At 33.8% G+C, this 17273-nt stretch overlaps 1 protein-coding gene across 1 annotated transcript; it reads left to right on the top strand.

The window, feature by feature from the left end:
* Positions 1-14516: 14516 nt before the first annotated feature.
* On the top strand, positions 14517-16589 carry LOC124918174 (probable L-type lectin-domain containing receptor kinase VI.1). Its single transcript, XM_047458381.1, has one exon. It carries the CDS (start codon positions 14520-14522, stop codon positions 16587-16589), a length of 2070 nt encoding a protein of 689 aa, XP_047314337.1. The 5' UTR covers positions 14517-14519.
* The last annotated feature ends 684 nt before the right edge of the window (positions 16590-17273 follow it).

Raw genomic sequence — 17273 nt, 5'->3', positions numbered from 1 at the left:
ATCGCATAATCCATTCAAATCGCAACCGCTCCTCTGGTAGATATGTTGCAGGCTATGTCTGTTCAAATTAGGGAGTTGTCCAAACTCCAAGTGAGCAAAACTCAAGAGCAAATCAATTCTGACGCCGAAACCGCAAAGAAACTACAAGACGAAGAAAGGGAAAGGGAAAGGGAACGGTCAAGGAAGGAACTTGAAGACAAAGATCATGAGCTTGCCCAGAAGTGTAATGAGGAAGAACAGGAAGCTATCCAGGAACCCATACCGGCTCAACCCTCGCACGCTATGAAGACGAGAAATAAGAACAAATGGAAAGCGGTTGCAGAGGTGATGAAGCGGGAAGAACAAAACAGTCAAAGAATGACCGAACCAGTCGGGCTGAACGTGCAACCTCTTGATGAAGAAGAAGAAGAGGACATCGAAGAACTTAACCGGCGTAAGAAGAAAGCGGTCGAAACCTCAACCGCAACCCCAGGTTCAAGACCAATCGTTGCTCAAACATCTCGACCACCAAAACCAGTCTGTGCCGGTTTTGAATTCGGCAAAAGAACTACCGGCATATCAAGTATAGTTGACGGATGGAAGATTGACGCTGCAAGAAGAGCCAGGGAATGGAAGGCAAGGGAAGAGGAAGAAATAAGGCGACTGAAAAAAGAACTTGAAAAGGGGGGACCATCCAAGCCTTAGTTTCCTTTTCTTTCCTTAAGAAAAATTTATGTTTGATTTGGTTTCAGAACTCAGTCGTTTTATCATGTTTTGAATTTATTAGTCTCTACATATCCTTTGAAAAATCAACACATGTTTTGAAAATTTTCTTAAACAGAAAATAATCAAAAGGGAGAAATTGCTAAACACAAAATTTTCAAACCGGCCATACATCACAAATTGCTAAACAAATCTTTCAAACCGGCCATACATTACAAGTTTTGAATATTTATCAAAAAGGGAGAAATTGATAAGAAAAATTAAGAAAGTTAATTTTCAAACCGGCCATACATTACAAGTTTTGAATATTTATTCTAAATAATCAAAAAGGGAGAAATTGATAAGAAAAATTAAGTAAAGTTAATTTTTGGAACCGGCTAGAAAAACTAAACAACTGTTAACTTCTATGTGCAGGAGCAGATCAAATCGTATAAACCGGCTGGAGCCTCATGAACCGGCTGTTGAAACACTTCAAAGAAAATCAGTTCCAAGTGATCAAATCAAGATCAGAGGAACCAGTTTTAACTCTCTCAAGAGACCGACTAGCAAAGACAAAGTTTACATTCCAGCCGGACTATATTATGTAAGAAACAAACCGGAACCTACAATCTGCAGAAGTGACGTAATATGACGAAATAGACGTGTCTCGAAGGGATAAAAGAAGATAATATCCGATCAGAAGCATGCGAGGAAAGCAATGATGATTTACTGATCCGACGTTGACAACCGGAAGGTGCATGCCTGACACGTGTCCGAATCTGCAAACTGGCAACGTCACATTACCTGAGGAGTCCCTGCATGTTTGCCAAGTGTTGAGGAAGGTGAAGCGTGCAAGCAACCTCCCTGCACCGGCGTGATGCTGGATCAACCAATCCCACGGTGAGAGAAGAATGTGACCGTTGGGATCGTCCTCACTATAAAAGGAATACGAAGCGACCTCATTAACAACAGAGAACACAATGAACGATCAAGCCAAACAATTTACGAAAATCTTAGAGAGATAAAGAAATCTTACGAACGATCCAAAACCGGTGTGTCATAAATCGGAAGCTTTCTGTGTGTATTTGTGTTGTGTTATTGTATTACATCAAGAGTGAGTTGGTGTAACCGGCGAGTAGCGAGTTGGGCTCGACCGGCATTGTAAGTGTTGTAACTTTGAAAGTTAGTGGAGATCCTTCTCATAACCTGAGAAGAAGGGGTGACGTAGGAGGGTTTGCTCCGAACATCCATAAAAATCTTGTCTCGTGTTATTTCCTTCATTTTACTGCTTACTCACCTAAACTTAACCAAAATCAATCTTACTTCGTATATCAAAAACCGGTCCACTCATATCTCTAAACTTACTCCTTCTAAACATCATCTAAGTCGCATACGTTGCTTCAGACTGAAACAGACATTTCCGCCCTTGAACCTGGTTCAAGAGTCTGTGACAGTTTGCGAAGTGCTGAGAGCGGTTTTAGTCTCTAACCGGACTATCACCAAAGTGTGTTGTGTGTTGTAAGAAGCCACCCTTTTTGAAACCGAAACACCCCGGTCCTCCAAGGGCGTCCCCGATCCAAACATATTTCTACCTAAATAATTTAAATATATATAATAATATTTAATAGAAAATAGTCTGAATTTGTTTTTGTCCGTATCTACCTTAAAGTAAGTTAAATTTTAGTTATTTGTTTTAACATGTATTTTTTATATGAATTATTTTTAAGCTTAAACATTTCATATTATTAAATGCATGTAGTTTTACTTGTGCTATGCTTGAAGAACGTGACTTAAAAAATATTAATAAACTGAATGTTCAAATAATTTATATAGTTTTGTACTTTAGTTTTAGAATTTTATATTTTAGAATTTTAATTAGTAATGGTGGCTGGATGCTTTTTGGATTATCATGGTTTTGGAATTTTAAATAGTTATGATTGTTTCATATTTTCAATTTTAAATATTATGTTTTAAATGTTGAATATGTATGAAAGTTTGATATTTTCATTTTGAAAATAAATTTTAGTTTTAGTTCGAGATCGAGCTTGAATTTGAGCTCGAACTAGATCTTGAATTCGAGCTTGAGTTCAAGTTTTTCGAGTCGAGCCGAGCTTATAGGTATATAGTCGAGTCGAGCTCGAGCTCAAACAAATTCGAGCTCGACTCGGCTCATTTGCAGCCCTAATTTCAATATCCAACTAATGTTATTGGAATAGTATTTCATACACTTGAGAAAATATAATTTCTTTATAAAATTATAAATATTTAAATAGTTGAATATTTGTTGAGTAAACATATATCTCATCTAATTTTATGAGAATGAAAATGTTTATTTTTATTTAGATATATGATAAAATAATTAGTGAAAAAATTGAAAGAAAAAAATGAATTACTAAACATTTTTCTTGTTGATTCCATACATTTTCTCCCACATTTGTATAATGTGAGATTCAATCAGTCTTACACAATTCTATATATTCAAAATAGGGTCTTTACCAACATTCATTGCACATACGAATCTGTGTAATTCTTACAAATTTGTATTTGTACAGTAATCTACCTTGGAATGTAAAGACTAATTAATAATTAAATATGATTCTTAAATTATATTTATAATTGTGTATATATTTTTTTATTTTAAAATTAAAAAAGAACTATCATTACATCCCACCGTCACAATTTTACGTAAACGGAAAGTTACTAGATGAAAAATGGGACAACATATTAAGAATATACACATTTAAGATGCATAAATAATTGTGTATATTTCTAAAACTATAATCGGTGCATTTCAAGCATAATTAGATTTTTTTTAAATGATCATGTGTATAATATAAACTATCCCCGAAGGAACCGGACATGATAATTTTTCATCATCGGCTCGAGCAAGAATCAAAAGCTATAGCTATTCACTCACCAACAAGAGCGGCAAGAGTTCGAGCTTCTACGGCCGTACCGGTTACGATCACAAGGGATATTCCAACTTTCTAACACTGGGTTTTTGCGAATTTAGGCCAAAATAGAAATGAAAATTGATCAACTTTTATTCATTCCCGGGGAAGTATATCTCTTACTCGGATCTTCTACGATAATGGTACAGAACAATAGTATCATTGGAGTAGATACACAAATTACTTTAAACAAACGATGACGCCTGTATTCGAAGTTTCCATAGGTTGGTAAGGCGAAATGGAGCCACCCTAGCCCAAGTGCTCTATATCAATAGTGTATTAATATGTTCTTTGTTATATTTTTACAATTGGTATAAATTTATATCTTTATATAATTTATATAGTAGTATTCTTATATCCCCACGCTTCTATTCAACTCACGTGGTTCATCGGTTTCACCGACTATACCTTAGAGTAATTTAGTCGATACAGAGGTGCGCTTTTAGTGGGGATATGTTGTCCCTATTGGGTTCAAACTTTCAAACAATACTAACCAATATTCCATAAATAGCATAGAGCTCTTAAACAATTCTCTTTGGTGGTGAAATAGTAGACACGTGAGACTAAAAATTTCGTGCCCATTTTGAGGACTCACAAAAATACCTCTGAACGGTACCACAAGTTGTTCAACGTACAACAATGTGGTGAACAACTTCAACACACCCGACACCTCATTTGACTGGATAGTCCGGGACATACCTCCGTTGACAAAAAGAAAAGACCACAAAAATTATTTTGTTTTATGACTATTCCATATTCGTCTGCTTTATATCGAGTGATCATTTTGAAGAAATTTCAGTTATAGATAAAGGAGATTCTTGGGTTTTGTCTCTCCTGCTAAGAAATAATTTATTCTTTAGTTTCTTTTTCAAAATACCTCAATTGGTACACGCAAAAAATAGGCTAATTCAGCAGCTTTTTCTTCAATTTCTCGTGGAGTCAAATTCTCATCAGTACGAGTCAAAGGAATGGCCCCTTGGCCTCTTATTTCCATATAAAGAACCCGACGGGCATAAATACCCTCTTTAACTTCTATTCCGTCCGGTTGACATAAATGCATTCTTTTTATTCAATAATTGAAAAAAAGACGATCCACATATTTAAAATTGTATTGTTATACTTAAATTAATATTTTTATTTTAAAATAATAACTAATATATTATGCAATTATTTTTTTATAATACAAAAGAAAAACAAATATGAGTAATTCATTTATTTAAGTTTTGAAACATTCTTTGATTATTTGTTAAGCCTTAAGATATATACTCTGGAAACATGATTTTTTTTATTTAAAGAATTATTTTTAATGAAAATTGAATTTGAAATATCTAATTTCTATTTCAACAAAGAGAATATTTTCATGTACTCATTTTTATAATTTTTATTTATTTTCTTTTAGGTTGTATTTCATTTTATCATTATTATATTTATTTTTAACACAAATATTAAGTTTTGAAGAAAAAAAATAAATATGATTTTTTCAAAATTTACATTATGGTCCCAAACTAAAAGAAAATACTTATTGACATTTAGGATGATTTGTTGGTAAGGACGTGTCTCATTGCGAGGACGATTGTCTTACAAACTTTTCTTAGGCGAAGACTTTGAAATGTTTGCATTTTTTCCAATTGTTTTGGGACAAGGACTTATGTTGTTGAAAATGGACTCCTAAAAATTAATGGATTCGAGACTTCATTTAAATATTATTGCCACATGCAAACACAAGTCAATTCTCCAAGATCTAATTAGTTATCAAAACAATGCTTAATCATTTTATAAACTATTATTTAAAATTTGTGATTATAAAATTATTTAATATGCATTTTGACTTTGTCGAGATTTAGTTCAATACCAATTACTTTTAAAAATCCTCGGCAATACAGTCCGTACAAATTATATTTTTTTACTATGTTACTTATGGGATTGAACTTATTTTTTTATCATCTTACAATGATTAGCAAATGATGATGGCTGTTTTTAATTAATAGCTTAGGATAATTATTTAATATTTTCATTCTCTCCACAGCTAGGCATACTATTTCCAATTAGTGTGACTTTTTTTTTTCTGTTTAATCAATAAGAGTTAATAATTAATATATGCTTATATATATATATAGTCATTTATTTATTTAGGTTTTTTTATTTTTTTTAAGGGAAGAACATTTTATTATTATATTTTTTAAAGCCCAGTATCAGTTCATTAATTTACAATGTTTTAGATTCCAAAATTATGATAAAATCAATCCAACAAATTCAATTGAGTAAAAGTTATCATAAGGGTTGTCGTTGATTAACTAAAAAACTGAGAATATGACAACAAATTTGTCAAAAACATCAAACAATAAATTCAACAAAAACAAGACACTAATGAGATTTGAGGTCACTCGAGTATCAACAATTAGAAGTTGGAGTCGAGATAAGGGTTTTAGTTGTTGAGATGTTCCTTGTCATTGCGGGCGGGTTTTTTAAATTTTGGGTAAACGGGTCAGGGTTTTCTTTTATAAAAACGGGTTAGAGTATAAATACTTTTTTTGAGTATTTTTCTCATAACAGTAAGGTTGAGAGAGAGTGAATTACAGATCTAGGGTTTTCTAGTTTCCTTCTTCTTCTTGTTCTTTGGCTGATCTAGAGAGAAAGATTGGGGGAACTTTTGATTGTAGAGTAGTCCAATCATTCCTAGTGTAATCACTTCTTTCATTTGAGAGCAGGGAATGTATGTTTCTACTATTGACATTTTTTTGATTTAGTTAAACTTATCCCTCACGTGGACGTAGGTCGATTTTGACCGAACCACGTATATTGTGTTCTCGTTTATTGCTTTGTTCTATTTCAATTTCGTAATCTGTTTGTCGTCATAGAGGATTTGGAAACTGATTTGTTACAAGTTTGATTTCGAAGAAGATCCATAGTTTTGCTGTTGCAAAACCCAACAGTGGTATTAGAGCAGTATTGATTGGTTATCTATTTTAACATTGGAGCATAGTGCTCTGCTGGTTATTTGGCGAAATTTATAGAAGAGATCAACTGGTTTCTTTGCTGGGGTTTTTGTCAGTTGTTGAGGCAGTAATAATGGGGAAATCTAGACCTGATATGGTGAGTCTGAATTGTACAAACTACAGGCAATGAAAACTGATGATTAGTGATCTGTTAGTTTCAGATGATTTGAATGAAGCAATTGAAAATGAGGGTGTTAGACCTGAAACTAAAAAAGAGGCTGATTGAAAAAAGACAGATAGAAAGGCCTGCAGCTTTATTCGTTCCTGGGTTGGTGTAAATGTTGTGCACCATGTTAAGAATGAGACTACGGCGTATGGTGTGTGGAGCAAACTTGAAGCTCTCTATGCTGGGAGGTCAGCAGGGAATAAAGCAGCACTGGTACGAAGGCTGGTGAATCTGAAGTATATTGATAATAAATCAATTGTTGAGCACTTGAATGAATTTCAAAATATTTTGAATCAACTGAGTAGTATGAAGATAAACTTTGATGATGAGGTGCAAGCACTTTTAGTCCTTGGATCTTTGCCTGCAAGTTGGGAGACACTTATTATCACACTCAGCAACTCAGCACCAAATGGTAAAGTCAACATGGCATTTGTCACCAGTTCCTTACTTGATGAGGAGAATCGAAAGGGGGATAAACCCTCTAAGTCTAATATGTTGGTGGTTGATAGAGGAAGATCAAAGGATAATAGAAGTGGTTCGATCAGGGGAAAGTCTAGAAGAAAGTCTAGAGCTCCAAAGAAGGATAGTACTTGCCATTACTGTGGCAAAATGGGTCACTGGAAAAACGAGTGCTGGAAATTTAAAAATGATAAAGCGAAGGGTACAATGAATCCTAGAGAAAATAAAGAACAGAGTGCAGATACATCTGCTTATGCTTCAGATGGTGAACTGACATATATTTCTAACTGTCAAGACTCTTGTCTTAGCACATCTTCAAATGAAACAACATGGATTGTTGACACAAGTGCCTCATTCCATATTACTCCACACAAAGGTTACTTCCAGTGCTACAAATCTGGTGATTATGGTGAGGTTCGCATGGGTAACAGTGGTGTGTCCAAGATAGTTGGTCTTGGTGTTGTTAGAATCGAGACAAACATGGGTTGTTTCCTGACATTGAGAGATGTAAGACATGTTCCTGATTTGAGAATGAATTTGATTTCAGCAGGTAAGCTCGATGATGGAGGCTACCATAATGTTTTCAGTGGTGGAGTATGGAAGCTAATCAAGGGTTCATTGGTTATTGCACAAGGTAAAAAATGTTGTTCCTTATACAAGACAAATTTGAAAATTGTGTATGATGCAGCATATTCTGTTTTGATGGATTCATACTCTGAGTTGTGGCATAAGAGATTAGGTCACATTAGTGAAAAGGGACGGAATGTTTTGATCAAGAGGAATGAGTTGCTGAATCTCAAGGATGCTCATCTTGAAAATTGTGAGCATTGCTTGAAGGGTAAGCAAAACAGAGTCTCCTTCAGTAAGTCAAAAGTTGAACTGAAAAAGAATGTCCTTGAACTGGTCCATACAGATGTTTGTGGTCCTATGAAGATTAAATCCATAGGAGGTGCTTCCTGTTTTGTAACCTTCATAGACGATACATCTAGGAAGGTTTGAGCTTATGCTATAAAGTCCAAGGATGAGGTTGCAGCAAGGTTTGAGTTCTTTCACAAGCTGGTTGAAAGAGAGACGGGAAGAAAACTGATGAGGGTGCGATCAGATAATGGGGGAGAGTACATAGGCTCATTCGATGATTATTGCAAAGAGTAGGGTATTCGACATGAACAGACCGTGCCCAAGACTCCACAACAAAATGGTGTGGCAGAAAGGATGAACAGAACAATGTTAGAACGGATAAGGAGTATGCTCTCCCATGCCAGGTTGGCTAAGCATTTATGGGCTGAAGCCATGAGCACTACAGTGTATGTGATCAACCGTTCTCCCTCCAAGCAATTGAATAATAAGTGTGCAGAAAGCGTCTGGTCAGGTAAAGATGTTAATTATGACTATTTACGTGTTTTTGGTTGCAGAGCTTTTGTGCATGTTCCAAAAGATGAGAGGTCTAAGCTAGATGCAAAAACCAGACAATGCATATTTTTGGGGTATGGTGATGAAAAGTGGGGATACATGTGTTATGACCCAGTTGATAAGAAGGTTTTGAGAAGCCGAGATGTGGTATTCCTTGAAGATCAGACTATTGAGAATTTTGAAGATGGTGAAAAACTTGATGCATACATACGTGATCTTTCTGGTCTTGAGTTGTCTCATGATATTGAAGAGACAAGGCCACATGTAGCTTCAGACTGAGATAGTGATGATGATATTCCTCATGGTCAAGCTATAGGCCATGGAAATGGCTAGTTGTCATGGATGAAGAGATGAAGTCATTGCTGAAAAATGGCACATATGATATAGTTGAAAGACCAGAGAACAGAAAAGTATTACAAAATAAATGGGTGTACAAGATCAAGCAAGAAGGTGATGATAGAAAGACAAGATACAAGGCTAGGCTGGTTGTCAAAGGTTTTGGCCAGAGGCATGGAATCGATTATGATGAGATTTTCTCACCAGTAGTGAAGATGACTTCTATTCGGGTGGTGTTAAGTCTAGCTGCTTGTATGGATCTTGAGGTTGAACAGCATGATGTCAAGACTGCATTTCTCCATGGTGATTTGTATGAAGATGTTTATATGGAGCAACCTGAAGGTTACAATAAGAAAGGTGAGGAAAACAAGGTGTGCAAACTTGTCAAAAGTCTGTACGGTTTGAAGCAAGCACCAAGGCAGTGGTATCTTAAGTTTGAGTCGTTCATGATCATCCATGGGTACATGAAGACATCTAAAGATCACTGTGTCTTCTTACAAAAGTTTGTTTCTAATGATTTTATTAAACTTCTCATATATGTTGATGACATGATGATTGTTGGGAGAGACAAGCTCAAGATTGCCAAGTTGAAAAAGGATTTGACTAAGTCTTTTGAGATGAAAGACTTGGGTCAAGCAAGACAAATTCTTGGAATGCAGGTCATTCATGATCGTGTAAAGAAAATGCTATGGCTGTCTCAAGAGAGATATATTGAGAAGATTCTAAAACGATTCTGTATGGACAAGGCAAAGTCAGTTGCTTGTCCGTTGGCTACACACTTGAAAATAAACAAGACAATGTCTCCCAAGGATGAAGAGGAAAGACAAAAAAATGTGCAGTGTTCCATATGCTTCAGCAATAGGCAGTCTGATGTATGCAATGGTCTGTACAAGACCGGATATAGCTCATGCGGTTGGAGTACTTAGTCGTTTCCTTTCAAATTCTGGTAAGATACACTAGGAAGCAGTTAAGTGGCTAATGAGATATCTTCGAGGGAGCTCCAAATACGCTTTGTGTTATGGTACTGGAAAGCCACATATTGAAGGGTTTTCTGATTTAGATATGAGTGATGATATTGACACTATGAGATCAACTTCAGGGTATTTGTTTACCTTTGGAGGATGATTTGTATCATGGAAGTCTCGTCTACAGAAATGTGTTGCTTTGTCTACTACAAAAGATGAATATATTGCCATTACTGAATGTTGTAAGGAAATGAGATGGATGAAAGAATTGTTGAAAGAAATAAGTATTGCACAAGACAGGTTTGTGGTGTTTATTGACTCACAAAGTGCTATACATGTGAGCAAGAATCTAAGTTTCCATTCACGTTCAAAACACATCCAAAGAAGGTACCATTGGATCTGTGAAGTGCTTGAGAAGAAGGAGTTATACTTGGAGAAAGTGCATACAGATGAGAACGGGTCAGATATGATGACAAAGGGCTTGCCAAGAGGCAAGTATGAGATATGTTGTGTCAAAGCCGGAATGATTCTGGCAGAAGCGTCACGATGATGAATGTTTATAGCAACATTCTCCCATGGCTCGGAAGGGGGAGAATTGTTGAGGTGTTCCTTGCCATTGCGGGCGAGTTTTTTAAATTCCGGGTAAATGGGTCAGGGTTTTCTTTTATGAAAACGGGTTAGAGTATTAATACTTTTTTTGGGTATTTTTTTCATAACAGTAATGTTGAGAGAGAGTGAATTACAGATCTAGGGTTTTCTAGTTTCCTTCTTCTTCTTCTTCTTTGGCTGATCTAGAGAGAAAGATTGGGGGAGCTTTTGATTGTGGAGTAGTCCAATCATTCCTAGTGTAATTACTTCTTTCATTTGAGAGCAGGGCATGTAAGTTTCTACTATTGACATTTCTTTGATTTAGTGAAACTTATCCCTCCCGTGGACGTAGGTCGATTTTGACCGAACCACGTATATTGTGTTGTCGTTTATTATTTTGTGCTATTTTAGTTTCGTAATCTGTTTGTCGTCATAGACGATTTGGAAAATGATTTGTTACAGGTTTAATTTCGAAGAAGATCCATAGTTTTGCTGTTGCAAAACCCAACATTAGTCACATTAATACCCATTTAATTAAGTGATGGAACTTAATAATTTGTCTTCATAAAGTCATTAGTTTGATTGTCCATGCCCTAGCTAAGTCCCTAACTATATATTTAATAAATAAATAGTTTTAGTTAGCACAAGTCAACCATCCGATTTATGAGGGCGCTAAGTAAACTGTCACATAACCAATAAATCTGAAGAAAAATGATTTAAAAACATATCAAATGAATAAACATCCATGAAAAAAAATCACAGCTAATTTTACATCACATGACACAAACTTTTCTATTGTTGGGCGAGTAAGGTGTTGCTAGCTAGGCAATTTTCGATCTGATCTTTCATTGAAAAAATGAGTTACTATTGACATATTTGAGATCGTTAAATGTTCGGGAGTTCATCTATTCAATCCTACTAAGAGAAAATAGATTATGGGAATGTCTAACTGACTTATTAATTAATCCGTTCAATTATACCTCTTTATTTGGCTAACCCATTCTTCAAAAAGAAGTTTTTATGAAATCTAAATCTACCAAAATATTAAATTTTAGTTCAAGTTCTCATTTTTTCAGATAAAAAGAAACAGCCCAACAATTAAATAATTAGTGAAATAATAAGTTTTTTCTTAGATTTTTAAGTTTTTTTTAATATAAAAGTATGAATTTTTAATATATTATAAAAAACATCATTTTATTAGAAAAAAATTATTTTTTAAAAGAATGTGACATAAATAGGACATGCATAAAATCTTCGAATCTAAACAGGCGCGGATAATAATAAAAGACATACCCAAAATAGAACGGGACATGAATTAATAAATTTACACCGCTCATTTTAACCGTAGATAACGGTCTTTACTTAGATGTATCTAGTTTAATTTAATTATTTTATATTATCAAGTAAACTAGCATATAGCCCGTGCATTTGTACGAATAATGATATAAATATTTAAGAAAAAATTACGTTACAAAAATATTACTTTATAATTTAATTCAATATTTTTTTATATAATTTTTAAAAAATATGACAAAACTTACCTTTATCTACTCGTTTTATTTAAAATTGTTTTGTTATTTTTTTAAGTCTACCAAAAATCATATAAATTGAAAACATTCATTATGTGGAAATAAAAATAATTTCGATAAAACAAATCTTCAAACATTGAATATTGGATCAAATTATCAATAAAATATAAAGTTCTATCGGGTCTAATATTACTTATTATTATATACTTATTTGAAAAAAAATAAGAATATTAAAAAAATTATCTAACCAATTCATTTAATTTTTTATATCTATAATAATTTTGATTATTTAATAACCAAATTCGAGGGTGTATTCTTAAACATTCGATTACACCTTTAGACATAAACCATTAGGTTTTTATCACCAATGTTTGTGTTACACAAACCAACTTTCCCTCTATCGACGAACACTTAAGTTTTCTAAAAAATGTTTACGTTACTGAAGCCAACATTCTCACTTCCGTTTTAAGTACCAATGTTCGCGTACTCACATATAATGATGATTTCTTTTGGGGGAATTCGTACTATAATCTCTAGTATGAAATATTAACACTTTAACCACTAGATCACTTATAAATTATTGAAATAAGTTTTTAATTATATATATATATATATATTTATTGTAATTTAGATTTTGAATAACTATATAAATTATCTATTATATATGGTCTAATATTACTTTTTATTATATACTTATTTGAAAAAATACAAATATTAAAAAAAATCAACTAATCAATTCATTTAAGTGTTTATATCTAAAATGATTTATTATTTAATAATCAAATTCAAGGGTGCATTCTTAAACATACTTGGGCATAATTCTAAGACCTAAATCACCCTCCGTGGATGAACCCTTAGGCTTTCTCTCCAATGTTTGTGCTACTCAAGCCAACATTTTCACTTTCGAGTCAACTATCAAGGCTTTCTCTCTAATGTTTTCTTTAATCACCAATATTTGCACTACTCAAGCCAACATTCTCACTTTCCAACATTCTCACTTTCGAGTCAACTATCAAGGCTTTCTCTCACTTTCGAGTGAACTATCAATGTTCGCGCACTCACGTATAATAATTAGGGATTTGAACCCTAGTCTCCAGTATGAAATGTTAACACTTTAAACCGCTGTACTATTTATGATTGTTGAAATAATTTTATAATTTTGTGTATGCATATATATTTTTTATAAGTTAAATTTCGAATAACTATATAAACTAACATTTATCCCGTGTATTTGCACGAGTAATAATATAAAAAATCGTGAAAAAAATATTACGATAAAAATACCTATATCATTTTTATTTTTATTTTTAATCATTTTAAATTTATGAGTGGGTCAAGCCACGATCCGACCCAAGTATCCATTTACTCTCACATATATATCCAAATTAACCACAGCTCTCGACCCGACAATCTGGACACTCTTAAAATTAAGCATCATATTATATATATATATATAAAAATAATTATATCTCTTATACTAATATTAAATACAAATCTTTTTATTAATAATCATATAACATTATATATAATAAAAATTATTAAATTTATTATCCTAATTTTTATCAATATATTAATAAAAATAATTTTATTTTTTTCTTCTTTATTTATTTATTTATATATATATATATATATTATTCTAATTAAAAATATTTTTCACCTAATTTATTTTTATATAATGTTACATATTTATTTATAACATTTTATATATAAATATTTATATCATTTTTTCCTAACTAAATTTTTTTTTACAAGATATTATTTTTTTGTGTTTTATATTTATATCTATTCGGAGGTTGATTCTTGAGGGAAAAAAATGAGGGAAAAAAATGAATCTTTCCTAGAACGAGTATATATCAAAGATTATTTCAACTTACTTGGTAATAGAGAGACATCAGATCAAATAAATATTGAATTTTGTTCTATTGAGGATATATCAAATAAATATTGAATTTTGTTCGATTATATATATATATTATATAATTAAGAAAGAGGGAATAGGATGGATGAGAGAAAATTGATGACATTAATTATTGTGGTTACTAAAAAAAGAGAATTGATGACGAGGAGAAATGATATAGAATTGATATTGTGGATTATTGTGTTGTTACATTAAACATAATTCTATATATATATATATATTATTATAATTATTATTATTATTATGTTTTATAAATTTTTGTAACAGATAATTGAGTGGGTGTTTAAAACCAATAAAATGTGTCAAATTATATTATGATTGAAATGTGAGACTTTTGTATAAATTGCGTGTCTTCTCGAATACCTTGAGAGACTAAATATCTTTTATTGTAACCTTTAATTTCTATGCGTAATCGAATTTTCTAAATAATTATAATCTCTCTTCTTCCTTTCTCATTTGGCTATAAAATAGACTAATATTTCCAATTACTTGGTCATGCAAAAAATAAAAACAAATCAAAATGAGTGAATTTTCCATAGCTTCAATATCCATTCTTCTTCTTCTTCCACTCTTTATTCAATTAGCAAACTCAATTGATTTTTCTTACACAGGATTCAACAACCAAAACCTAACCCTAGATGATGGAGCAACAATCCTCCCCACCGGAGCTCTCAAACTCACAAACGAAACCAAAAACATAATGGGTCATGCCTTCTACCCTCGCCCTTTCCAATTCATCATCTCCCCAACTAACATATCTTCCTTCAGTACCCACTTCATCTTCGCCATAGTTTCCCCAATCCCAAACAACGGTGGCCATGGCCTCGCCTTCACTCTCTCCCCTTCCACCACTTTCCCCGGCGCCCAACCCGACCATTTCCTAGGAATCTTAAACTCCACGAACAATGGTCTCGATTCGAATCACATCTTCGCCGTCGAATTCGATACCGTTAACGGCCACAACGAGGGACTCAACACGGACGGTAACCACGTCGGGATCAACATCAATAGCATGGACTCCAACGCGACCGAACCCGCGTCGTATTACGTAAACGACACCGAGAAAAAGGAAGAAGTTAATTTGGAAACAGGTGATCCAATCCAAGCGTGGATTGATTATGACGGATTCACGAAACTCTTAAACGTAACAATATCTCCATTGAACATTCCCAAACCGATTCGACCGTTGATATCTCAGGTCATGGATTTACCCGCGAAGCTTCTCGATAAGATGTACGTTGGTTTTTCCGCTGCAACCGGGGAAAAAACAAGTTCGCATTACATACTTGGATGGAGCTTTAGCTCGGAAGGAATGGCGGATTCCATAGATGTTACGCAACTACCTCCGGTGCCGGAGGCTTCCAAACGACGACGACGGTCCTTTAGCCGTATGGTTGTCGGGCTTGTTTGTTCTTTGATCGGATTGGTGGTTGTGTTATGTTGGGTTTTGATTTACCTTGCTGTGTATAGAAGGAAAAAGGAGTATTCTGAGAGGGTCGAGGATTGGGAATTGGATTACCCACATAGGATTCAGTACAAAGATCTTTATAAGGCGACTCAAGGGTTTAAGGAGAGTGAGCTTATAGGAAATGGTGGATTTGGAGCAGTTTATAAGGGTGTTTTACCTAGTAATGGGTCCGAGGTCGCGGTTAAGAGGTTGATCAACAATTCAATTCAAGGTATGAGGGAGTTTGCGGCGGAGATCGAGAGCTTAGGCAGGTTAAGACATAAGAATTTGGTTAATCTTCAAGGTTGGTGCAAGAAGAAAAATGAATTGCTACTAGTTTATGATTACGTCCCTAAAGGTGGTCTCGATTCGCTACTACTAAGGCCGAGGGACGGCTCGATATTGAGTTGGGATCAGCGTTTTCGTATCATTAAAGATGTGGCCGCGGGAATTTTATATTTACACGAGGAATGGGATAAAGTGGTGATCCATCGTGACGTGAAGTCGAGTAACGTGTTAGTTGATTCCGAGATGACCGCTCGATTAGGCGATTTTGGCCTTGCGAGATTGTACGATCACGGGCAAAATTCGCACAATACGAAAGTGGTTGGGACAATTGGGTACATAGCCCCAGAATTGGCTAAAACAGGGGAGTCGTCCACTAGGTCGGATGTATTTGCTTTCGGGGTTCTATTATTGGAGTTGATTTGTGGACGGGGTTCGATTGTGTATGTTCCCGGTTTGGATAAAATGATGCTACTCGATTGGGTAATCGAGTGGCTTAAAGTGATTGATAATGAGATAGTTGATATTGTAGATCCTAGATTGAATGGAGTTTTTGTGGTTGAAGAGGTAGAGATGGTTTTGCGAGTGGGACTTGTTTGTTCGCATACTTTAGCGGAGTTAAGGCCTAGTATGAGACAAGTGACTCGATATTTGGACGGAGATGAGTCGATGATACCTGAGATGGATGAGAAATTGGATTCTGCGATTTGTGGACATACGAATGGATCTTTGTCGAGTTCATTAGCGGGGACAAGTTCAAACAATGGATCTTTGTCGAGTTCATTAGCGGGGACAAGTTCAAACAAGTTATCTTCTTTTGGGGCTATGACTTGTAGTTCACAAGAAATGGGTAGATAGATTCAATAATAATTAGCTTGCAATTTGGTATATATTTCATATTTAAAATGATAACAGTAAAAGAAAATTATGAAAAGAAAAATCTTCATCTTATCCACGAAAATAAATATCTTAAAACAGAGATCAGCACCTAACAAATTCAACATGAATTGTTCTCAAATAACAACGATTTATGCTTAATTTATAAGCTCCACACAAAAGGAACAAAATATTGAAACAAAAAAATATATGACTTTCGTTGAGCTTGCACTAGTTTTTATGGATGGTTTTGAAATCAATCTCATTATTTCTCTTTACGAAACTTTAGAGATGTATGATCTTCAATTTTTTTTTATTATTTGTATTATTTAAGCGAAGTCTGTCACTTTGTTTGGTTAGTTTTAAAAGTCAGCAACAATACAAATCAAATAATTGGCATTTATACTTAAAGTACAAAAAAATAGATTTCCGTGATTACAAATTATTGGGTCTCATTAACCTTTATATTTTTTTGCAACAATATTATTATCATGCATATTTATATTTCAACATCTTAAAGTAGTTTATTACTATCTTCACTCTTCTTATGTTTTGATGAAAAAAAAAAAGTAACTATACAATCAATTAATAACAATACATTTGCAAGGAAAAAAATGGTTCAATCCCTTTCAAGAAAAGAATATAATAAATCTATGAATTTTGAAA

The sequence above is a fragment of the Impatiens glandulifera genome, unplaced genomic scaffold, assembly GCF_907164915.1.
Source record: "Impatiens glandulifera unplaced genomic scaffold, dImpGla2.1, whole genome shotgun sequence".
In the NCBI taxonomy this organism is placed as follows: Eukaryota; Viridiplantae; Streptophyta; class Magnoliopsida; order Ericales; family Balsaminaceae; genus Impatiens; species Impatiens glandulifera.
Note: the sequence above shows the minus strand (reverse complement) of the source record. Positions and strands in the feature narration are given on the sequence as shown.